The sequence below is a fragment of the Bombina bombina genome, chromosome 4 (genome assembly GCF_027579735.1).
Source record: "Bombina bombina isolate aBomBom1 chromosome 4, aBomBom1.pri, whole genome shotgun sequence".
Taxonomy (NCBI): Eukaryota; Metazoa; Chordata; class Amphibia; order Anura; family Bombinatoridae; genus Bombina; species Bombina bombina.
Window position 1 is genome coordinate 1,005,443,745 of NC_069502.1, and position 25,709 is coordinate 1,005,469,453.

General features: G+C 41.8%; 1 protein-coding gene across 1 annotated transcript in view; it reads right to left on the minus strand.

Moving 5' to 3' along the window:
* RAB1A (RAB1A, member RAS oncogene family) overlaps nt 1-25,709 on the minus strand; it is a 201,834-nt gene that overhangs the window by 116,156 nt on the left and 59,969 nt on the right. Inside the window, exon 2 of the mRNA XM_053712093.1 lies at nt 13,520-13,592. Coding sequence (XP_053568068.1) covers nt 13,520-13,592 — 73 coding nt within the window. The remainder of the gene's footprint in view (nt 1-13,519; nt 13,593-25,709) is intronic.

Here is a 25,709-nt window from a genome sequence, read left to right on the forward strand (position 1 = left end):
TCCATCTGGCCCATCAAGACTCACTCTCATTTCATCAGTCCATAAAACCTTAGAAAAATCAGTCTTGAGATATTTCTTGGCCCAGTCTTGACGTTTCAGCTTGTGTGTCTTGTTCAGTGGTGGTCGTCTTTCAGCCTTTCTTACCTTGGCCATGTCTCTGAGTATTGCACACCTTGTGCTTTTGGGCACTCCAGTGATGTTGCAGCTCTGAAATATGGCCCAACTGGTGGCAAGTGGCATCTTGGCAGCTGCACGCTTGACTTTTCTCAGTTCATGGGCAGTTATTTTGCGCCTTGGTTTTTCCACACGCTTCTTGCGACCCTGTTGACTATTTTGAATGAAACGCTTGATTGTTCGATGATCACGCTTCAGAAGCTTTGCAATTTTAAGAGTGCTGCATCCCTCTGCAAGATATCTCACTATTTTTGACTTTTCTGAGCCTGTCAAGTCCTTCTTTTGACCCATTTTGCCAAAGGAAAGGAAGTTGCCTAATAATTATGCACACCTGATATAGGGTGTTGATGTCATTAGACCACACCCCTTCTCATTACAGAGATGCACATCACCTAATATGCTTAATTGGTAGTAGGCTTTCGAGCCTATACAGCTTGGAGTAAGACAACATGCATGAAGAGGATGATGTGGTCAAAATACTCATTTGCCTAATAATTCTGCACTCCCTGTATGCAGGAGGGTGACTACTTTTTTTTGGGAATTAAAGGTTTCCACAGAATTGGAATAGTGGAATCAACAATTGTGCAACTCACTGAGCAAAATAATTACTTCAAAACTCTAAATGCAGTTTTAGCGCAATAATATTTTAGTTAAATTAATTGAATTTTATCATGGTGAGTTACTATTTTTGTGAACCTTAGATCAATTTTTTATTAGTATTCTACATGTTCACGTCTTGCGTATGTTACATGGCACAAATGGCTCTTGAAAAGAAAAAAAGAAAAAAAAGTCTACCAATAAAATTTAAATTATGCTTACCTGATAATTTTCTTTTTTTCCCAGACGGGGCGAGTCCACAGCTGCATTCATTACTTTTGGGAATTCAGAACCTGGCCACCAGGAGGAGGCAAAAACACCCCAGCCAAAGGCTTAAAAATACCTCCCTCACTTCCCTCATCCCCCAGTCATTCTGCCGAGGGAACAAGGAACAGTAGGAGAAATATGAGGGTAAAAAAAAAGGTGCCAGAAGAACAAAACAAAAATAAATGACACCCCATAAAAAAACGCAGGCGGGTAGCTGTGGACTCTCCCCGTCTGAAGAAAAGAAAATGATAAGGTAAGCATAATTTAAGTTTTTCTTCATAAACTGGGAGAGTCCACAGCTGCATTCATTACTTTTGGGAAAACAATACCCAAGCTATAGAGGACACTGAATGCAAAACGGGCGGGTACAAAATAAGGCCCATTCTGAGGGCACCATAGCCTGAAAACCCCCAACAAAAAAACTGCTACAACAGAAGCAGAAGGGACAAAAAGGCACAAGTAACTGCCTAACAGAACTATCAAGGCTCTAGTTAGAGACCGCTCATAATCACTAGACTTGACCGAGCCCAAAAGTCTCTGAGGAAAGTCCTGCAGGCTCTCAGCCCACGAATAAACTCACCCCCGACAAGGAAGGGAACATCCACAGTCTTCACGAAGGGAAGAAGAAAGACTCAGATAAAGGAGTCCGAAAGAACCCCAGAAAAACAAAAGGACTAGGGCAAGGAGGAAAAAACCCAAGGGTAACTCCAAAAGAGTAACCAAGGATGAAATCAGGGCAAATCAGACTAAAGACCCTACCGCCCTAGCAGAGCAAGGGAGGAAAATCCCAGACCCCTATCTGCATGGATTCCAAGGGTCCAAGGGACCTAGTAAAACCCCGAAAACTAAGGGAGAAAGGCAGAACCCCTCCCTATGCAGAGGGCTAACTCACACCCAGGGCAGAGCAACCAAAAGACAAACTGTCCCTGAGAGCTGCGAAAAAACAGCATCAGAATATCTGAATATGCTCCTTTGAAAACCATAGGCTTCCAGCTGCAAAGGTGGGCTAAGCGAACACAAGTACTAACCAAGCTTGTAAACTGCACAGGACCATCTTCAGAAAGAAAGACTCCAAGAAGTGCAGAACAACACTTTTCCAAGAAAAGCAGGAAAGGAAGGATAGTGTCCAGAACCAGCAGAGAAAAACTACCAGCTGAGGAGGGATCCACCGCGAACCTCCCACCTAAGGAAGGCTCACAACAAGATCTATGATACACGGTCAAAGTTCAACAGATCAGACAGATCCATGACCCCCACTCCAGGCACCAGACCCAGCACCAAAAGCGACTGGCAATGTCCAAAAAGACAAAGTAACTAAAAAACATAATTTATGTAAGAACTTACCTGATAAATTCATTTCTTTCATATTAGCAAGAGTCCATGAGCTAGTGACGTATGGGATATACATTCCTACCAGGAGGGGCAAAGTTTCCCAAACCTTAAAATGCCTATAAATACACCCCTCACCACACCCACAATTCAGTTTAACGAATAGCCAAGAAGTGGGGTGATAAGAAAAAAGTGCGAAAGCATATAAAATAAGGAATTGGAATAATTGTGCTTTATACAAAAAAATCATAACCACCACAAAAAAGGGCGGGCCTCATGGACTCTTGCTAATATGAAAGAAATGAATTTATCAGGTAAGTTCTTACATAAATTATGTTTTCTTTCATGTAATTAGCAAGAGTCCATGAGCTAGTGACGTATGGGATAATGACTACCCAAGATGTGGATCTTTCCACACAAGAGTCACTAGAGAGGGAGGGATAAAATAAAAACAGCCAATTCCTGCTGAAAATAATCCACACCCAAAATAAAGTTTAATGAAAAACATAAGCAGAAGATTCAAACTGAAACCACTGCCAGAAGTACTTTTCTACCAAAAACTGCTTCAGAAGAAGAAAACACATCAAAATGGTAGAATTTAGAAAAAGTATGCAAAGAGGACCAAGTTGCTGCTTTGCAAATCTAATCAATCGAAGCTTCATTCCTAAACGCCCAGGAAGTAGAAACTGAACTAGTAGAATGAACTGTAATCCTTAGAGGCGGAGTTTTACCCGACTCGACATAAGCATGATGAAATAAAGATTTCAACCAAGATGCCAAAGAAATGGCAGAAGCTTTCTGGCCTTTTCTAGAACCGGAAAAGATAACAAATAAACTTGAAGTCTTACGGAAAGACTTGGTAGCTTCAACATAATTTTTCAAAGCTCTAACAACATCCAAAGAATGCAACGATTTCTCCCTAGAATTCTTAGAATTAGGACATAATGAAGGAACCACAAATTCTCTACTAATGTTGTTGGAATTCACAACTTTAGTTAAAAAATCAAAAGAAGTTCGCAACACCGCCTTATCCTGATGAAAAATCAGAAAAGGAGACTCACAAGAAAGAGCAGATAATTCAGAAACTCTTCTGGCAGAAGAGATTGCCAAAAGGAACAAAACTTTCCAAGAAAGTAATTTAATGTCCAATGAATGCATAGGTTCAAACGGAGGAACTTGAAGAGCCCCCAGAACCAAATACAAACTCCAAAGAGGAGAAATTGACTTAATGACAGGTTTTATACGAACCAAAGCTTGTACAAAACAATGAATATCAGGAAGAATAGAAATCTTTCTATGAAAAAGAACAGAAAGAGCAGAGATTTGACCTTTCAAGGAACTTGCGGACAAACCCTTATCTAAACCATCCTGAAGAAACTGTAAAATTCTCGGTATTCTAAAAGAATGCCAAAAAATGATGAGAAAGACACCAAGAAATATAAGTCTTCCAGACTCTATAATATATCTCTCTAGATACAGATTTACGCGCCTGTAACATAGTATTAATCACAGAGTCAGAGAAACCTCTTTGACCCAGAATCAAGCGTTCAATCTCCATACCTTTAAATTTAAGGATTTCAGATCCTGATGGAAAAAAGGACCTTGCGACAGAAGGTCTGGTCTTAACGGAAGAGTCCACGGTTGGCAAGAGGCCATCCGGACCAGATCCGCATACCAAAACCTGTGAGGCCATGCCGGAGCTACCAGCAGAACAAACGAGCATTCCTTCAGAATCTTGGAGATTACTCTTGGAAGAAAAACTAGAGGCGGAAAGATATAGGCAGGATGATACTTCCAAGGAAGTGAAAAATGCATCCACTGCCTCCGCCCGAGGATCCCGGGATCCGGACAGATACCAGGGAAGTTTCTTGTTTAGATGAGAAGCCATCAGATCTATTTCTGGGAGTTCCCACATTTGAACAATCTGAGGAAATACCTCTGGGTGAAGAGACCATTCGCCCAAGTGCAACGTTTGGCGACTGAGATAATCCGCTTTCCAATTGTCTATACCTGGGAAATGAACCGCAGAGATTAGACAGGAGCTGGATTCCGCCCAAACCAAAATTCGAGATACTTCTTTCATAGCCAGAGGACTGTGAGTCCCTCCTTGATGATTGATGTATGCCACAGTTGTGACATTGTCTATCTGAAAACAAATGAACAACTCTCTCTTCAGAAGAGGCCAAGACTGAAGAGCTCTGAAAATTGCACGGAGTTCCAAAATATTGATCGGAAATCTCACCTCCTGAGATTCCCAAACCCCTTGTGCCGTCAGATACCCCCACACAGCTTCCCAACCTGTAAGACTTGCATCTGTTGAGATTATAGTCCAGGTCGGAAGAACAAAGAAGCCCCCTGAACTAAACGATGGTGATCTGTCCACCATGTCAGAGAGTGTCGTAAAATCGGTTTAAAGATATTAATTGAGATATCTTTGAGTAATCCCTGCACCATTGGTTCAGCATACAGAGCTGAAGAGGTCGCATGTGAAAACGAGCAAAGGAGATCGCATCTGATGCGGCAGTCCTAAGACCTAACATTTCCATGCATAAGGCTACCAAAGGGAATGATTGTGACTGAAGTTTTTGACAAGCTGATATCAATGTTAAACTTCTCTTGTCTGACAAGGACAGAGTCATAAACACTGAATCTATCTAGAAACCTAAAAAGGTTACCCTTGTCTGAGGAATCAATGAACTGATTGGTAAATTGATCCTCCAACCATGAACTTGAAGAAACAACACAAGTCGATTCGTATGAGATTCTTCGAAAATGAGAAGACTGAGCAAGTACCAAGATATCGTCCAAATAAGGAAATACCAAAACCCTGTTCTCTGATTACAGAAAGAAGGGCACCGAGAACCTTTGAAAAAAATTCTTGGAACTGAGGCTAGGCCAAACGGTAGAGCCACAAAACTGGTAATGCTTGTCTAAAAAGAGAATCTCAGACACTAAAAGTGATCTGGATGAATCGGAATATGCAGATACACATCCTGTAAATCTATTGTAGACATATAATGCCCTTGCTAAACAAAAGGCAGGATAGTCCTACAGTAACCATCTTGAATGTTGGTATCCTAACATAACGATTCAATAATGATAGATCCGGAACTGGTCTGAAGGAATTGACCTTCTTTGGTACAATGAAGAGATAAAATAAAACCCCAGCCCCTGTTCCAGAAATGGAACTGGCATAATTACTCCAGCCAACTCTAGATCTGAAACACATTTCAGAAATGCTGAGCCTTGCTGTGTTAACTGGGACACGGGAAATAAAAAAATCTCTTAGCAGGAGGCCTTAACTGAAGCCAATTCTGTACCGTTCTGAAACCAGAGATTGAGAACGGAATTGATCCAAATTTCTTTGAAGAAAAACGTAATCTGCCCCATACCAGCTGAGCTGGAATAAGGGCCGCACCTTCATAGGTACTTAGGAGCTGGCTATAGGTTTCTATAAGGCTTGGATATATTCCAAACTGGAAAAAGTTCCCAAACTGATACTGCTCCTGAGGATGAAGGATCAGGCTTTTGTTCCTTGTTGTGAGGAAAGGAACGAAAATGATTATTTACCCTGGAAAGAAAGGGAAAGCAAAGTTGACTTAGAAGACATATCAGCATTCCAAGTTTAATCCATAAAGCTTTTCTAGCTAAAATAGCTAGAGACATATACCTGACATCAACTCTAATGATATCAAAAGATGGTATCACCAATAAAATTATTAGCATGTTATAGAATAATAATAATGCTATAAAATTATGATCTGTTACTTGTTGCGCTAAAGCTTCTAACCAAAAAGTTGAAGCTGCAGCAACATCCGCTAAAAATATAGCAGGTCTAAGAAGATTACCTGAACATAAGTAAGCTTTTCTTAGAAAGGATTCAATTTTCCTATCTAAAGGATCCTTAAATGAAGTACTATCTGCCGTAGGAATAGTAGTACATTAGCAAGAGTAGAGACAGCCCCATAACCTTAGGGATTTTTGTCCCAAAAAACTCTAATCTGTCAGATGGCACAGGATATAATTGCTTAAACGTCTAGAAGGAGTAAATAAATTACCCAAATTATTCCATTCCCTGGAAATTACTTCAGAAATAGCATCAGGGAGATTAAACACTTCTGGAATAACTACAGGAGATTTAAAAACCTTATTTAAACGTTTACATTTAGTATCAAGAGGACCAGAATCCTCTATTTCTAATGCAAATAATACTTCTTTAAGTAAAGAACGAATTAATTCCATCTTGAACAAATACAAAGATTTATCAGCATCAACCTCTGAGACAGAAACCTCTGAACCAGAAGAACCATTATCAGAATGATGATGTTCATTTAAAAATGTATCTGAAAAAAAGAGAAGTTTTAAAAGACTTTTATGTATACTAGAAGGAGAAATAACAGACATAGCCTTCTTAATGGATTTAAAAAATAAAATCTCTTATGTTATCAGGAACACTCTGAAAATTAGATGTTGACGGAACAGCAACAGGTAATGTAACAGTACTAAAGGAAATTTTATCTGCATTAATAAGTTTGACATGACATGCAATACAAACAACAGCTGGAGAAACAGATACCAAAAGTTTATAGCAGATACACTTAGCTTGGTAGCTCCAGCACTGGGCAGTGATTTTCCTGAAGTATCTTCTGACTCAGTTGCAACGTGGAACATCTTGCAATATGTAAAAGAAAAAACAACATATAAAGCAAAATTGATCAAATTCCTTAAATGACAGTTTCAGGAATGGGAAAAAAATGCCAGTGAACAAGCTTCTAGCAACCAGAAGCAATAAATAATGAGACTTAAATAATGTGGAGACAAAAATGACGCCCATATTTTTTAGCGCCAAAAAAGACGCCCACATTATTTGGCGCCTAAATGCTTTTGGCGCCAAAAATGACGCCACATCCGGAACGCCGACATTTTTGACGCAAAAAAAACGTCAAAAAATGACGCAACTTCCGGCGACACGTATGACGCCGGAAACAGAAAAAAAAATTTGCGCCAAAAAAGTCCGCGCCAAGAATGATGCAATAAAATGAAGCATTTTCTGCCCCCGCGAGCCTAACAGCCCACAGGGAAAAAGTCAAATTTTATAAGGTAAGAAAAAATGATTGAAACAAATGCATTTATCCCAAATATGAAACTGACTGTCTGAAAAATAAGGAATGTTGAACATTCTGAGTCAAGGCAAATAAATGTTTGAATACATATATTTAGAACTTTATAAACAAAGTGCCCAACCATAGCTTAGAGTGTCACAGAAAATAAGATTTACTTACCCCAGGACACTCATCTACATGTTTGTAGAAAGCCAAACCAGTACTGAAACGAGAATCAGCAGAGGTAATGGTATATATAAGAGTATATCGTCGATCTGAAAAGGGAGGTAAGAGATGAATCTCTACGACCGATAACAGAGAACCTATGAAATAGACCCCGTAGAAGGAGATCACTGCATTCAAATAGGCAATACTCTCCTCACATCCCTCTGACATTCACTGCACGCTGAGAGGAAAACCGGGCTCCAACTTGCTGCGGAGCGCATATCAACGTAGAATCTAGCACAAACTTACTTCACCACCTCCATCGGAGGCAAAGTTTGTAAAACTGAATTGTGGGTGTGGTGAGGGGTGTATTTATAGGCATTTTAAGGTTTGGGAAACTTTGCCCCTCCTGGTAGGAATGTATATCCCATACGTCACTAGCTCATGGACTCTTGCTAATATGAAAGAAATGACCTGAATCACCAAGACCTTCAGGAAGGGAAAGAGGAGAGCCATCTCCTCAAAAAAAGAGCTTGGGTTCCAGATCCGAGTCACAGCTCCCTTCCTGTTGAATAAGGACATTCCCAAAAGGAGACCCTCTACAGAAACTACAGTAATGGCATGTCACAAAAAATCCAGCCCTTCCCCGACATCCTGCACACAAGGCAGAAAGGACAACCCCGCTGAACAGAGGAAGAAAAAGGACCTGCAGATATTGTGGAATGCCAAGTCCACCCCAAAGGGAGGGGAGACAAAAACAGAACAGGTCACCCGCACACAGGTATGGCGTGTAAAGCTGTAGATGGACCAAAAGGTTCAAGTATCGAATGAGGAGCCATCCGATCACTATGGTCGGCCTAGCAGAATGTCCAATTCTCTGTTAAGAGAGAAAAATCTGCCCGAAGGAACAGAAGATGTCCCCGAACCAAGAAACTGGGCCGTTTCAGACCAGTCCTAAGGGATCTTTTTTTTAAAAAACATTTATCTATAACCAGCAAAGTGATCATGACACAAAATCCATGCCTTACAAGGCCACACAGAATTTATACAGACAGATCATGTTTACATGTCCTAAGGGATCTAGATACAGAACCCCAAAATGCCCAGTCAAAGACCAGGAACAAAAACACCCTGACACCCGGAACCCAGAGCCAGCTTTAAACAAACTAATAACCCCTGAGGAACCACCGGGTTACCCCATCCGGAGCAGACCTTGCACCACAGGCAATGTAATCACCGTCATATCCAAGGCACCTTAAACACTTAACTCACACGTACGTATCCCAAACACAGAGTGCTTTAAAGATCACAGTGGGATTCAAACTCCTAATCTAAAGGGTGCTAGGCAATGACGAAGCCCCACAGCTACTCTGGTTGACCCCTAAAGGCTCTAGGGACAACTACCACTAAGTCCACAGACTAAGGTAAATGTACAAAAGGAACAGGGCTCAAACCTAGAAATCTGGATTGAGAAGATAAGTCTCCAAGATTCTCTCAGGATCAACTTCCCGGAAGCACCTACAGCTCGAGGATTACAAATGAGCAAGCATTCTAACCCCTGGCAGATAAACTCAAAACGCCTTGGGCAAACCCCGGAAAACAAAAGGAGACAACAATCTTCAGAGCTCCAAACATACGGTAGCAAACGAGATCCCGGAAGTAGAAAACCCCAAAAAGCCCTAACTTCCTGAAACCGATGACCAGAAGGCCAGCCCCAAGGAAAGGAGACAAAAGGCCCCATTAGCCTCGAACCCGAAGGAAGAGGTACCGTCATCAACTAAACAGAGTCCAAGAGAAAACGCCACCACGGATTTCCATGGAATCTTCTGAACCTCCGACCCACTATGGGAAGGAGGAAAAAAAACAAAAAAAAAAAAAAAAAAACTAGCACCTGAACCATAACAACCCAGAAGCCTACAGAGTACGCCTTAGCAGGATCCAAAGCTTGGACACCCCGCCAGATAAGCCTGGATAGGACAATTAGGACTGAGCACAATCCTCTCTGATGCCTCCAGAAAAATAGACTAGGACCAGCCTGACATCTACGAAAGGCCACCTATAACTTGTAGCGAAAACAAAATTAAACTCAAAACAAGAGTGAGTCTCTCTACACCCTAACCGGACCAGCAAGGTATAACTGGCACCACGTGTCTGATATAGTCCCCAAGGAACAGAAAACCAGTACCCAACCAGGACCAGCCTTATACATAGGGCACCCAAGAACTGTCCAAGGCCACAGAGAGTCGCAACCCTAGAAGGGACAAATTAAATAGACAGACATAAAAATGTCCTACCTTTTCATAAAACTTCCGCAGAAGTGCTCAATGCGACCACAAAATCGCAAGTATCAAATTCCAGAGAAGAAATCATTTCCAAAGGAAAAATTTATAACAGACATGAGCTTTCTTAAGAAAAAAATAAAATAAATCCTAACCGGATCAAAGAAAAGGAGGGCAGCACCAGCAGGTGAACACCCAAGAAAAAAGGGCACACTAACAGGACCAGCCAATCAGAAAACCCATACTTTCGAATGCTCAGAACTAGAATAAGATAAACAAAAAAGTAAAAGTAAATTGGAGACAAGGAGATAAACTTCATCCCCACACGTCTAACCCAGCTTGCCTTCTGGAACAGAAGACAGAGGATCCCTCAACCTATTAGGACTGGGATCCTCCAGCACCACAAGAACATGCTGCAGCAGGACACGAAGGCGCGCCAGTCTATAACGAAAAGAAAGACTTACCGCCGCCGGGGCCACTGATGACCCCGACCTCGAGGGTTGGGCCCCTGAAGCTTCAGAGGAAACTGTTTCCCCAGATGGCTGATCCGACCCAGACGATCCCACGCCTGATGAGCCATGGTTAACAGAACACGGCAACAGCAACACCTTCCTCCCTGGAATATGTAAATGCGCCAACGCCATAGATATGGCAATGCAAAACCGTGCCGTAACCTTTGGAGGAAACAAGCCGCCTTCCGGAGAAGGGGTAACAGCATTAGGGACACCTACTTGCGTAGCCAAAGAAGGTTCTAGGGGACGCACCTTACAGGATATGGGATTCCCAGGAACGGATGGCTCGGCGGACTCCAAGTTCTCTGTTTTGGGAGAAGAGAGCACTCTAAAGCGGCATTCGGAACATAACAGATGGGCATGGATTACCCAGGCCATTTCATACTCTTCGCAAGAAGTAGAATTTGAATCAGAGACATCCGTCTCCAAAAAATTAGAATCCTTCATATAACTTGGTGATAGAAATTATGGATGGAAAAAACAAAATAAAAACGACAGCTTACACCCCCAATGGCTGGGGCACTCACCACCTCCTGTGATCCAGACAACTAGCGAAACAGACTATCGCCATGCGGTCAGGAATACAGAAATGGAGAACAGAACGTGACCACGCCTAGTCACAAGGTACACCATGCAGGCCAGAGAAAAGCGCACCAAGGTCACTAGGGCCGCGCAGCCTGACAAAAAGGCTGTTATGTTCCGATATAGCCACGGGCCCAAGTTTCACTACACATTAGCAGACAGAATCACAAACATGATTAAAGTCACCCCACCCTGTTCTATAACTCCCCTCAGGAGATATTAACCCTTGATTCCATAAAGATAAAGGAGTCCCACTGAGACCCTGACTTCTTTGTTTACATTACATTCACATCATCGAAGTAAAACGAAACGATCTTACCGGAATCTACACCATAGAACAGGAACACGGCCCTTCAAGTGTGACAGATAGCCACGCTTCTGACAAGGATATGAGTGAAGAAAGCAGGCAGCGAAACTAGTCAACGCTGATTGCTAAGGAGCTGTTCACATGAGTCGGGATGGTTTTGCATACAGACTCTTCCTGCATCTCCGGACTAACTTTCACCCAAGCTCTTACTGAGAGGCTGACAGGAATACTTAAAACTCCAGTCCCATTTCAAAGAGTACTACCCTCCATAAGAGACTATCATTAAAGGGACAGTATACACTAATTTTCATATAACTGCATGTAATAGACACTACTATAAAGAATAAGATGCACAGATGATATAAAAATCTAGTATAAAACTGTTTATAAACTTACTTAGAAGCTCTCAGTTTAGCTCTGTTGAAAAGTTACTTGGAAAGCCCACTGCAAGTGGGAAATAAGACACTCCCCCGTTCTTTTGCATATGAAAAGATCCTTTACACAAACAGGAGAAAAGCTGGAGAAGGTAGATGACGGTATTCTCTCTTTGTGGCTTGGTTAGGAGTCTGAAATCTGAAAAAAACTTTATGGGCTATATAAATAGATCTACAAAACATTTATGCAAAGAAAAAATGAGTGTATAATGTCCCTTCAAGTTTCCAACCTCCTGTGACGAAAGCAAAGAATGACTGGGGGATAAGGGAAGTGGGGGAGGTATTTAAGCCTTTGGCTGGGGTGTCTGCCTCCTCCTGGTGGCCAGGTTCTGAATTCCCAAAAGTAATGAATGCAGCTATGGACTCTCCCAGTTTATGAAGAAAATGTGGCAAAAAAGGTCTTGTATGTTCATTTTGCCTTTTAAATATTTGATGGCTAAACTGGCATTTGATCTACCAGTGCATAATAGAATATTGGTTACTAACTACCGATGTATGAATATATAGGGGTAGATTTATCAAAGCAATTCACCTGTAATTGCGCAAATCTGAAAGAAACTTCTTCGCACTCCGCTTGCATTTGCCTAGGCGCACGGGCGCGCTCCCGAGTGCGCCAATATACATTAGTAATAGGCGTAATTTCACAGCCCAACCTACAAATACGCAGTTTCTAATTTATCATTGCTTTGCGCCGATAGGGAACTGAAATTTCTCCTTAAATTGCATGTTCTATATTTCACCATACAGACTGAGGCGAACACCATTATAATACATTCTTTTACATCTTGTGATGCAGTACTTTCTTCTTTTAACTCATTTTTCAAAGGCTCTGCATCAAGAAAGACAGTCATTGCCAGAAATTTGCCCTTCCACATGCGCATACGGGTACCAAGAGTATATCTATACCTAGCTCGATATATTGATATATTGATTGTTGCGATCTTAAATTACCAACATATGGCAAAAACAGCACAGAAACAATATAAATATGCGCAAAATAGATACCTAAAAAATGCTTTTTTAATAATCAAGATATGGCGGCGTAAATATTTAAAGGGCTGTACTGTGATAAATTGGGAGTAAATGCTTTTAACGACAGGCAAAATGTATCATTATTACGCCCCAGCTCACCTGCGCAAAGTTACGTCTTTTTTTTTTTATAAATTCAGGCACGTGAGCTTCTACGGAGGCAAGTTGGGGCGCAGTTACAGGCGAAGCACATACAGAGTTCGTCTAGCCTTTAATAAATCGACCCCATAATACTGCAAATGCCAGCAAGGATCATTGTTCTGAGACCATATTGATGCTTTTCTTCAGATGTGCAAATTAAGATCTGTTTTATTAATATACTAGAACACGTTTGCAGCATGTAAGTCGCACAAGATAGCAAAAGATCAACAGAATTTTATGGATTTAGTTTCTGATGGTCAAATCCCTGCACTGAGGATTGATACAACATACAAGTGCTGTCTTCAAATTACAAACTTCTGTTAGTCTACAACTTGTTTGTGAGTGCTCAGAAAATGTAGATTTTTTTTCCTTCTTTCTATTATCATACACGCTCATACATAAACCAACCACCTCAAAGCTAGAATAGGAAATATATACACAATATCTTGTGTTAAATAATATTAAAGAGCACCAAGGTTCTGTGTCATAAATCAATATCCTGATATCTGAAACGTGTGGTCCCCTCTCAGCTCTAAAAACAGATGCAACAAAACGATATCAATAAAGAACATTTTTTACTGTCAAAGTGCGTTATACTTACAGCAAACCTGAGCAGCAGACAAGACTTTCCTACACCAGAGTCTCCAATCAGAAGCAATTTGAATAAATAGTCACTGCAAAGGGCAAAAAAAGATCATGTTAGTAAACAAGGACCAGATTGATCTTTGCTATGCAGTGTTGTCAACAGAAAATGTTGCCAGCCGGGTGGCATTATGAAGTAGCCAGGTGGGGGCAGTGTAATATTTGCAGCTCTCTAAAGCACAAATGTATTGCATAATTTCCCATAAAATGTGTCTAATGATAATTTGTGAAATAAAAAATTTACATTTTTACTATTAACTCATTTTATCTTAATATTGGACCACTTAATGCAATAGAATTGCATAATTATTATATGTATAATAAAGACAATGATTTAACACTCTGTATTTCAAATAAGCAGTAGATTTTTTCTGGCAAATTAATTTTTTCTCCCATGTTCCAGCCTTGTATCATGTGACAGACATCAGCCAATCACAGACTAGTATACGTATACCCTGTGAGCTTGTGCATATGCTCAGTAGGATATCACGTAGAAAGTGAGCATATTAAAAAAAAAAAAAAGACTGCAAAATTTGATAATGGAAGTAAATTGGAAAACCACATGCTCTTATTGAATCATAAATGTTTATTTTGACCAGTGTCCCTTTAAAGGGACAGTATACACCAATTTTAATATAACTGCATGTAATAGACATTACTATAAAGAATAATATGCACAGATTCCAACCTAAAAAGCCAGCATAAAACCTTTAAAAAAAAAACTTACTTAGAAGCTCCCAGTTTAGCAATATTGATTAGGTTAACTGGAACACCCAGTGAAAGCAGACTTCCCCTTTCCTCTGCATATGAAAAGACCCTTTAACCCCTTAATGACCGAGGATGTACGCCATACGTCCTCAGAAAAAATACAGTTAACGCCTGAGGACGTATGGCGTACGTCCTCAGTTTGGAAAGCAGCTGGAATGACTTTTATTTTAGTACTGGCAGACTTTCTGCCAGTACTTAAGATGGCGGGGACAATTGTGGGGTGGGGGAGGTAAGAGCTGTTTGGGAGGGATCAGGGGGGGTGATGTGTCAGGTGGGAGGCTGATCTCTGCACTAAAGCTAAAAATTAACCCTACAAGCTACCTTATTAATACCTTCACTGCTAGCCATAATACACGCGTGATGCGCAGCGGCATTTAGCGGCCTTCTAAATACCGAAAAGCAACGCCAAAGCCATATACGTCTGCTATTTCTGAACAAAGGGGATCCCAGAGAAGCATTTACAACCATTTGTGCCATAATTACACGAGCTGTGTGTAAATGATTTCAGTGAGAAACCTAAAATTTGGAAAAATTTAACTTTTTATTTCAGCGCATTTGGTGGTGAAATGGTGGTATGAAATATACCAAAATGGGCCTAGATCAATACTTTGGGTTGTCTACTACACTAAAGCTAAAATTACTCCAAAAAGCTCCCTACATGCTCCCTAATTAACCCCTTCACTGCTGGGCATAATACACTTGTGGTGCGCAGTGGCATTTAGCGGCCTACTAATTACTAAAAAGCAATGCCAAAGCCATATATGTCTGCTATTACTGAACAAAGGGGATCCCAGAGAAAAATTTACAACCATTTATGCCATAATTGCACAAGCTGTTTATAGATAATTTCAGTGAGAAACCTAAAGTTTGTAAAAAAAAAAAAATGTGAAAAAGTGAACGATTTTTTTTATTTGATCGGATTTGGCGGTGAAATGGTGGCATAAAATATACCAAAATGGTCCTAGATCAATACTTTGGGATGTCTTCTAAAAAAAAAAAATATACGTCATGGGATATTCCTGAAAGATATCAGTGTTCCAATGTAACTAGCGCTAATTTTAAAAAAAAAGCGGTTTGGAAATAGCAAAGTGCTACTTCTATTTATTGCCCTATAACTTGCAAAAAAAGCAAAGAACATGTAAACATTGGGTATTTCTAAACTCAGGACAAAATTTAGAAACTATTTAGCATGGGTGTTTTTTGGTGGTTGTAGATGTGTAACAGATTTTGGGGGTCAAGGTTAGAAAAAGTGTTTTTTTCCCCATTTTTCATCATATTTTATAATTTTTTTTATAGTAAATTATAAGATATGATAAAAATAATGTTATCTTTACAAAGTCCATTTAATGGCGAGAAAAACGGTATATAATGTGTGGGTACAGTAAATGAGTAAGAGGAAAATTACACCTAAACACAAACACCGCAAAAATTTAAAAAAATAGCCTTGGTCCCAAACGAACAGAAAATGGAGAAGTGCTGTGGTCATTAAGGGGTTAAACAAACAGGAGCAAACTGTAGTAGGTATACATCAGTAACTCCTAAAACGTTGGGGCTTGGTTAAGAGTATGAAAATCAGCACATTATTTAAAAAATAAGCAAAACTATACTTGTTTTTAAAAATAAAAAACAAACTGTATGGGCTATATAAATGGATTATCTACAAAACATTTATGCAAAGAAAAATCTAGTGTATAATGTCCCTTTAACTAGGTGGTCAATAAAATCAGCCTGGGGTGCACCCACTAAAAACAAATTATGCTTACCTGATAATTTAATTTCCATCTGTATGAGGAGAGTCCACGGCTTCATTCATTACTTGTGGGAATACAGAACCTGGCCACCAGGAGGAGGCAAAGACACCATAGCCAAAGCCTTGAATACCTCCCCCACTCCTTCTGCCGAGAGAACAAGAAACAGTAGGAGAAATATCAGGGTATAAATGGTGCCAGAAGAAAAACAAAATAAATTTAGGTCGCCCAATGGAGAACCGGGCGGGGGCCGTGGACTCTCCTCATACAGATGGAAATGAAATTATCAGGTAAGCATAATTTATGTTTTCTATCTTAATAGAGGAGAGTCCACGGCTTCATTCATTACTTGTGGGAAACAAATACCCAATCTCTAGAGGACACTGAATGAAAAAAACAGGAGGGTAAAGGAGAGGCGGCCCTATTCTGATGGCACCACAGCCTGCAAGACCTTTCTCCCAAAAGCCAAAAAGATAGGGAAATGGAAGAAGCCTTCTGCCCTTTGCGCTTCCCCAAATAGACAACAAACAATGCTGAAGTCTGTCTGAAATCCATCGTAGCCTGAAGATAGAATTTCAAAGCTCGAACCACAGCCAAATTATGAAGTAACCGGTCCTTCGAAGGAGGAGGATTAGGACACAAGGAAGGGACCACAATCTCCTGATTGATGTTGCGATTAGAAACAACCTTAGGGAGAAAACCCAACCCAGTGCGAAGAACAGCCTTATCAGCATGAAAAACTAGTTAAGGAGGCTAACAATGCAAGGCCGCCATCTCAGAGACTCTGTGTGCCGAAGCAATAGTCAGTAGAAAAAGAACCTTCCAAGACAGTAAATTTAATGTCAACCGAGTGCATGGGCTCAAACGGAGTCCTCTGCAAAACTTTTAGAACCAGATTTAAACTCCAAAGAGGAGCAGAATGTCTAAACACAGGACTGATTCTAGACAGAGCCTGAACAAAAGACTGAATATCAGGAAGCTCAGCAAGCTTCTTGTGTAACACAGAGCCAAAATCCGTTCCTTTAAGGAATTGGCAGCAAGTCCCTTCTCCAGACCGTCCTGGAGGAAGGAAAGGATCCTGGATACCTTGACCTTATGTCAGGGATACCCACGATCCTTACACCAGATTAAGCAGGTCCTCCACACCTTATGATAGATACCTCGGGTGACCGGCTTCCTGGCTTGATTGAGTATCAATCACACTCTCTGAAAACCCTGTCTTGGCTAGGACTAAGCATTCATTCTCCACGCAGTCAGCCTCAGAGAATCTAGATTTTGTTGCACAAAGGGACCCTTTACCAGCAGTTCTCTGCGACAAGGTAACCTCCATGTAGGAGACAATGACATCCCCACCAGATCAGCAAACCACATCCTTTGCAGCCACGACGGAGCAATCAGAATAGTCTAAGCTTGCTACAGCTTGATAAGCGGGCCACTACTCAAGGTAGAAGTGGTAACGGAGCAAATATGTAGACTAGGTTGAACCCCAAGGCACTGCGAAAGTATCCCTGGACTGTGACCCGTATCTGGGCAGCTTGAAGTTGAGTCTGCACATTATGAAATATATCTCCGGTATCCCCCATCTGTAGCAAATCTTTGCAAACACCTGAGGGTGAAGACACCATTCCCCCGGATGAAACGATTGTCTGCTGAGAAAATCCGCTTCCCAGTTGTCCACACCCGGAATGTGGATCGCTGACAGCAAACAGTTGTGGGTTCCCGCACATTCCAGAATCCAAGATACTTCCCTCGTGGCTGGGGAGCTTCTCGTTGATTTGAGAGATCACCGTTCCATTGCCTCAGCATGCACAGCTGAAGAGGTCTGAGATGGAACCTTGCGTATGGAATGACATATATCCTGGATACCATGAGCCCAATCCCCTCCATACACCGGGCCACAGATGGCCTTAAGGAGGTCTGGAGGGCAAGACAGCTTGAGGCGATTTTGCAACGTCTCTGGTCTGTCAGGAATATCTTCATGGATATAGAGTCTATTATCATGCCCAGGAACTCCACTCTGGTACTGGAAACCAGAGAACTCATTCCTGAGTTTAATTTTCCATCCATGAGATCGAAGAAGTAGAAGAGCTCTCGAATGGTCCTCTGGAAGCCGGCAGGATGGATCCTGGACCAGTATGTCGTCCAGATAAGGCGCTACTGCAATACCTCTGGATCTCGCCACCTCGAGCACCCAGAACTTTCGTAAAGACTCTTGGAGCAGTAGCCAGACCAAAGAGAAGAGCTACAAACTGAAAGTGCTGGTCCAGAAAGGTGAATCTTAGGAACTTAGTGATCCTCGTGTATCGGTACATGAAGGTAAGCGTCCTTCAAGTCTATCGTAGTCAAACTGTTCTTCTTGAACCAAGGGCAGAATAGACCTTATTGTCTCCATCTTGAACAATAGGGCCGACAAACTTTTTAGGCACTTTAGATCTAGAATCGGGCGAAACGTACCCTCCTTCTTTGGGACCACGAAAAGGTTTGAATAGTACCCTAGACCTCTCTCTGCTAGAGGTACTGGTACAATAACTCCTAGAAAAGCATCTCGTTTCTCTGGTTTTGACGATAGATTTGACAAGAGGAATCTGCCCCTGGGAGGGAGAGATTTGAAACCTATCCTGCAACCGTGGGCAATAACTTCCAGAACCCAAGAATCCTGCACGTTTTTTTTATTCAAGCATCCATGAAAAGAGATACTCTGCCCCCTACGCGATCCACCAGTTCATTGCGATTTTGTCTCGGCGGGCTTCTTGTTCTGCTTGGCTTTATTCCAAGACTGAGAAGGTTTCGAAAATCCCTTGGAATGCTCAAGCTGCGCGGCAGGCTACTGTCGTTGGGACTTGTGCGACCGAAAGGGACGAAAATTAGGACCCTTAGGCTTATTCTTCTTACCCTGCGGTAGAAAGGCACCCATGCCCCCCCGTGACCGTGGATATGATAAAGTCCAGGCCTGGAACGAAAAGAACCTTTCCCTTAAATGGAAGGAAGAGTAATCTAGACTTAGACGTCATGTCAGAAGACCACGACTTCAACCACAGGGCCCTCTGGGCCAGAACAGAAAAGCCTGATGTATTGGCATTCAGGCGAATAATCTGCATATTTGCATCACAGATAAACGAATTAGCTACCCTCAGGGCCTTAATTCTTTCCTGTATCTTAGAGTGGAATTTCCCCCTCGATCATATCTGATAGTCACACCAATAGGTTGCGGCTACTGCCACCGCAGCGGCTGCCGCAGGCTAAAATAAGAACCCTGTGTGTTAAAACATCTTTAACAGGGTCTCTAATTTCTTATAAATGGGCTCCTTAAACGACGAACTATACTCGAGTGGGATAGAGGTGCGCTTAGAGAGTATGGAAAAAGCTCCATCCACCTTAGGGACAGACCCCCACAATTCTAGCTGAGCGTCTGGAACCGGGAACAATTTTTTAAACGAAGAAGAATGGGAAAAGAAGATCCAAGTCTCTCCAATTGATTCTTAATATTTGCCATCTTTACAGGAACTGGGAAAGTTTGGGGCACTACCCTGTCTTCGTAAACTTTTTCATGCTTAGGAATAGAGGGTTCCTCAGATAACTTCAGTTCCGGAGCCTCTAGAGTAGCCAACACCTCTTTTAATAAAAAGCGTAAGTGCTCAATCCTTAACCTAAAGTCTGGTTCCTCCGCAGCCGGAGGTTTAGAGGCCGCAGATTCCGACCCAGAGAGAGAGAAAGTCCTCCGAAGTATCGGAGTCTTCTTCATCAGCGGATAATCTAGTCTCAGATACATCCAACGGAGTAGATGACCCCTGGGAAATATAGCAATGTTTAACCTTTCGCTTGCGTTCAGCAGGGCGAGGTAAAGCACTAAAGGCCGCAGACACCGCCGTTTGCAAGTGATTAGCAAAATCTGGCGGCCACAGGGCCCCTCCCGCAGGAGGATTAGTAGTGCACTGGGGAGCTGCATGTGTAATTGGAGATGATTGTAAGGAACACACCTCGCGGGACAGAGAACCCCTCAGAGATGGACGGCTCAGTGGTACTAAACATCTTGTTCTTTTTAGATATCACTATTTTATCAAGGCATGTGGAACATAGTTGAGCAGGCAGATATACCGTAGCCTCCTCACATTAAACACAGGCATTAAATCTAGGCAAAGAGGGAGTACCCTCTAACGCATCAGAGTCCTCCATAGCTTGTGCCTTTAATATGGACTATAAAAAACCCAATGGCCGGGACACTCGCCACCTCCTATGACCCAGGCCCACAGAGAAACCACTTAGTCTCCTGCAACCGGCGGTCAAGAAAGAGGAAGATAATGAGACCATACCCGGTCACATGGAGTGCCATGCAGGACCGCCCCTGCAGCCGAGACAAACCGCCCCAAACTAAATAGACTGCGCAGTTAATCAAAACGAAAGAAGAACCTGGCTGTTCGCACACTGCCAGAGCCACATCTCACACATGTTGCAGCAAAAAACACAAAGCAATCATGTATAAATCCCACCCCCCTGTTCAATAATCCCCGTCCAGGGATATTAACCCTTGATTCTATACAGATAAAAGGAGTCACACTGTGACCCTGTCTTCTTGCGTTATCATAAATGTATAAAAAAAAAGTAAATTTATGCTTACCTGATAAATTAATTTCTTTTATGATACGACGAGTCCACGGATTAATCCTTTACTTGTGGGATATTATCCTCCTAACAGGAAGTGGCAAAGAGCACCACAGCAGAGCTGTCTATATAGCTCCTCCCTTAGCTCCACCCCCCCAGTCATTCGACCGAAGGTACAGGAAGAAAAAGGAGAAACTAAGAAGGTGCAGAGGTGACTGAAGTTTCAAATCAAAAAAATATAAAATTGTTTTAAATTGACAGGGCGGGCCGTGGACTCGTCGTATCATAGAAGAAATCAATTTATCAGGTAAGCATACATTTACTTTTCTTCTATAAGATACGAGTCCACGGATTCATCCTTTACTTGTGGGATACAATACCAAAGCTACAGGACACGGATGAACGGGAGGGACAAGACAGATGGCTAAACAGAAGGCACCACTGCTTGAAGAACTTTCCTCCCAAAAATAGCCTCCGAAGAAGCAAAAAGTATCAAATTTGTAAAATTTGGAAAAGGTATGAATTGAAGACCAAGTCACAGCCTTACAAATCTGTTCAACAGAAGCATAATTTTTAAAAGCCCATGTGGAAGCCACCGCTCTAGTAGAGTGAGCTGTAATTCTTTCAGAAGGCTGCTGTCCAGCAGTCTCGTATGCCAAACGGATGATGCTTTTCAGCCAAAAAGAAAGAGGTAGCCATAGCTTTTTGACCTCTACGTTTTCCAGAATAGAAAACAGAGAAGATGTTTGACGGAAATCTTTGGTCGCTTGCAAGTAAAACTTCAAGGCACGAACCACGTCCAAGTTGTGCAAAAGACGCTCCTTCTTAGAGGAAGGATTAGGACACAGGGAAGGAACAACAAGTTCATGATTAATATTCTTATTAGAAAAAACTTTAGGAAGGAATCCAGGTTTGGTACGCAAAGCCACCTTATCAGCATGAAAAACAAGATAAGGCGAGTCGCATTGCAATGCAGATAGTTCAGAAACTCTTCAAGCCGAAGAGAAAGCAACTAAAAACAGAACTTTCCAAGATAGAAGCTTAATATCTATGGAATGCATAGGTTCAAACGGAACCCCTTGAAGAACTTTAAGAACTAAATTCAAACTCCATGGCGGAGCAACAGGTTTAAACACAGGCTTGATTCTAACTAAAGCCTGACAGAACGACTGAACGTCTGGAACATCTGCCAGACGCTTGTGCAGTAAAATTGACAAAGCAGATATCTGTCCCTTTAAGGAATTAGCTGATAACCCCTTCTCCAATCCTTCTTGGAGAAAGGACAAAATCCTAGGAATCCTGATCTTACTCCATGAGTAGCCTTTGGATTCGCACCAATAAAGATATTTACGCCATATCTTATGATAAATTTTCCTAGTGACAGGCTTTCAAGCCTGAATCAAGGTATCTATGACCGACTCCGAGAATATCCGCTTGGATAAAATCAAACGTTCAATCTCCAGGCAGTCAGCCGCAGAGAAACTAGATTTGGATGCTGGAAAGGACCTTGAATGAGAAGGTCCTGTCGCAGTGGCAGAGTCCACGGTGGTAGAGATTACATGTCCACCAGATCTGCATACCAAGTCCTGCGTGGCCACGCAGGTGCTATCAAAATCACTGAAGCTCTCTCCTGTTTGATTCTGGTGATCAGACGAGGAAGGAGAAGAAATGGTGGAAACACATAAGCCAGGTTGAACGACCAAGGTACTGCTAAAGCATCTCTTGATCTGGACCCGTAACAAGGAAGTTTGGCATTCAGACGAGATGCCATCAGATCCAATTCTGGTGTGCCCCATTGATGAATCAATTGTGCAAACTAGGGATGCACCGAAATTTCGGCCCCAGAAAGTTTCGGCCCGAAAATGGCATTTTTGGCTATTTCGGTTTTCGGTTTTTTTGCCTGTTAGTTTCGGAAAATTATTGTGTAGCATATTTCAAATTTGATGCTAGCCTAGAGCTGCTGTTTAAGTTTATTACTTCACTTACTGTTCTGCATATAATGAATTTTCTAGGATTATACTTTATTTGGATAATTGGTAAAAAAAAACTGTTAAATATGATTATGTTACATAGAACTAAATGAAGAATAATACAGTATATTGATATTTATAATTGTTTTAAGTAGGGATGCACCAAAATTTTGGTCATTTTGGTCGAAAATGGCATTTTTTGCCTGTTTTTTTTTTTTTTTCTTGGTAAAATTATTGTGTAGCATATTATTGTTTTAAGATATTTTTGTCCAATTTTAGTGTGTTACTTTCAATAAAAGTGTGGGCTTTTTTTATTGGCACTAATTATGCAAAAAAAACAACTTAAAAAAAATAATTTGAAAAAATACATTTTCGGTATCAGTTTCGGTTTTCGGCCAAGTGCATCCCGGATTTTAAGATTCGGTCCAGAATTTCCATTTCGGTGCATCACTAGTGCAAACACCTCCGGATGAAGTTCCCACTCCCCTGGATGAAAAGTCTGATGACTTAGAAAATCCGCTTCCCAGTTCTCCACACCTGGGATATAGATTGCTGATAGATGGCAAGAGTGAGCCTCTGCCCATCGAATTATTTTGGAAACCTCTATCATCGCTAGAGAACTCTTTGTTCCCCCCTGATGATTGATATATACTACAGTCGTGATATTGTCCGACTGGAATCTTATGAATCTGGCCAAAGCCAGCTGAGGCCATGCCTGAAGCGCATTGAATATCACTCTCAGTTCTAGAATATTTATCGGGAGGAGAGCCTCCTCCTGAATCCACATACCCTGTGCTTTCAGGGCTGCCCCTTCATGCTGTCTTGGTGGCAGCAGCGGGCTTCTTGGCCTGTTTACCCTTGTTCCAAGTTTGGTTAGGTCTCCAGACTGACTTGGATTGAGCAAAATTGCCCTCCTGCTTTGCAGCAGGGGAAGAGGTAGAGGGACCACCTATGAAGTTTTGAAAGGAACGAAAATTATTTTATTTGGTCCTCATCTTATTTGTCTTATCCTGAGGAAGGACATGGCCTTTTCCTCCAGTGATGTCTGAAATGATCCCTTTCAGTTCAGGCCCGAATAGGGTCTTACCCTTGAAAGGAATGGCTAAAAGCTTAGATTTTGAAGATACGTCAGCAGACCAGGACTTAAGCCATAACGCTCTACGCGCTAAAATGGCAAAACCTGAATTCTTTGCTGCTAATTTAGCCAGTTGGAAAGCGGCATCTGTAATGAAAGAATTAGCTAGCTTAAGAGCCCTAATTCTATCCAGAATATCATCTAATGGGGTCTCAACCTGAAGAGCCTCCTCTAGAGCCTTGAACCAAAACACAGCTGCAGTAGTTACAGGAACAATGCACGCTATAGGTTGCAGAAGAAAACCCTGATGAATAAATATTTTTTCTTTAGAAGACCCTCTAATCTTTTATCCATAGGATCTTTGAAAGCACAACTGTCCTCAATATGTATAGTTGTATGCTTAGCCAGGGTAGAAATAGCTCCCCCAATCTTAGGGACCGTCTGCCACGAATCCCAAATGGTGTCTGATATGGGAAACATTTTTCTTAAAAGTAGGAGGGGGAGAAAAGGGAATACCTGATCTATCCCACTCCTTTGTAACAATGTCCGAAATCCTTTTAGGTACCGGAAAAACATTAGTGTAAGTAGGAACCTCTAGATATCTATCCATTTTACACAATTTCTCTGGTAGAACTACAATAGGGTCACAATCATCCAGAGTCGCTAAAAACTCCCTAAGCAACAGGCGGAGGTGCTCTAGCTTAAATTTAAAAGCCGTCATATCTGAATCTGTCTGAGGCAACATCTTTCCTGAATCAGAAATCTCTCCCTCAGACAGCAAATCCCTCACCTCCAACTCAGGACATTGTGAAGGTACATCGGAGATGGCTAAGAATGCGTCAGAGGGCTCAGCATTTACTCTCACACCGGACTTACTGCGCTTCCCCTGCAACCCAGGCAGCTTAGATAATACCTCTGTGAGGGTAGCATTCATAACTGCAGCCATATCTTGCAGGGTAAAAGAATTAGACGCACTAGAAGTACTTGGCGTCGCTTGTGAGGGCGTTAATGGTTGTGACACTTGGGGAGAATTAGATGGCATAACCTGATTCCCTTCTGACTGAGAATCATCCTGCGACATACTTTTATCAGCTAAAAACATAATTTATGCTTACCTGATAAATTCCTTTCTTCTGTAGTGTGATCAGTCCACGGGTCATCATTACTTGTGGGATATTAACTGCTCCCCTACAGGAAGTGCAAGAGGATTCACCCAGCAGAGTTGCTATATAGCTCCTCCCCTCTACGTCACCTCCAGTCATTCGACCAAGGACCAACGAGAAAGGAGAAGCCAAGGGTGTAGTGGTGACTGGAGTATAATTTAAAAAATATTTACCTGCCTTAAAAAACAGGGCGGGCCGTGGACTGATCACACTACAGAAGAAAGGAATTTATCAGGTAAGCATAAATTATGTTTTCTTCTGTTAAGTGTGATCAGTCCACGGGTCATCATTACTTGTGGGATACCAATACCAAAGCAAAAGTACACGGATGACGGGAGGGATAGGCAGGCTCTTTATACAGAAGGAACCACTGCCTGAAGAACCTTTCTCCCAAAAATAGCCTCCGAGGAAGCAAAAGTGTCAAATTTGGAAAATTTGGAAAAAGTATGAAGCGAAGACCAAGTTGCAGCCTTGCAAATCTGTTCAACAGAGGCCTCATTCTTAAAGGCCCAAGTGGAAGCCACAGCTCTAGTGGAATGAGCTGTAATTCTTTCAGGAGGCTGCTGTCCAGCAGTCTCATAAGCTAAACGAATTATGCTACGAAGCCAAAAAGAGAGAGAGGTAGCAGAAGCTTTTTGACCTCTCCTCTGACCAGAGTAAACGACAAACAGGGAAGACGTTTGTCGAAAATCTTTAGTTGCCTGTAAATAAAATTTAAGGGCACGAACTACATCCAGATTGTGCAAAAGACGTTCCTTCCTCGAAGAAGGATTTGGGCACAAGGATGGAACAACAATCTCCTGATTGATATTCCTGTTAGTGACTA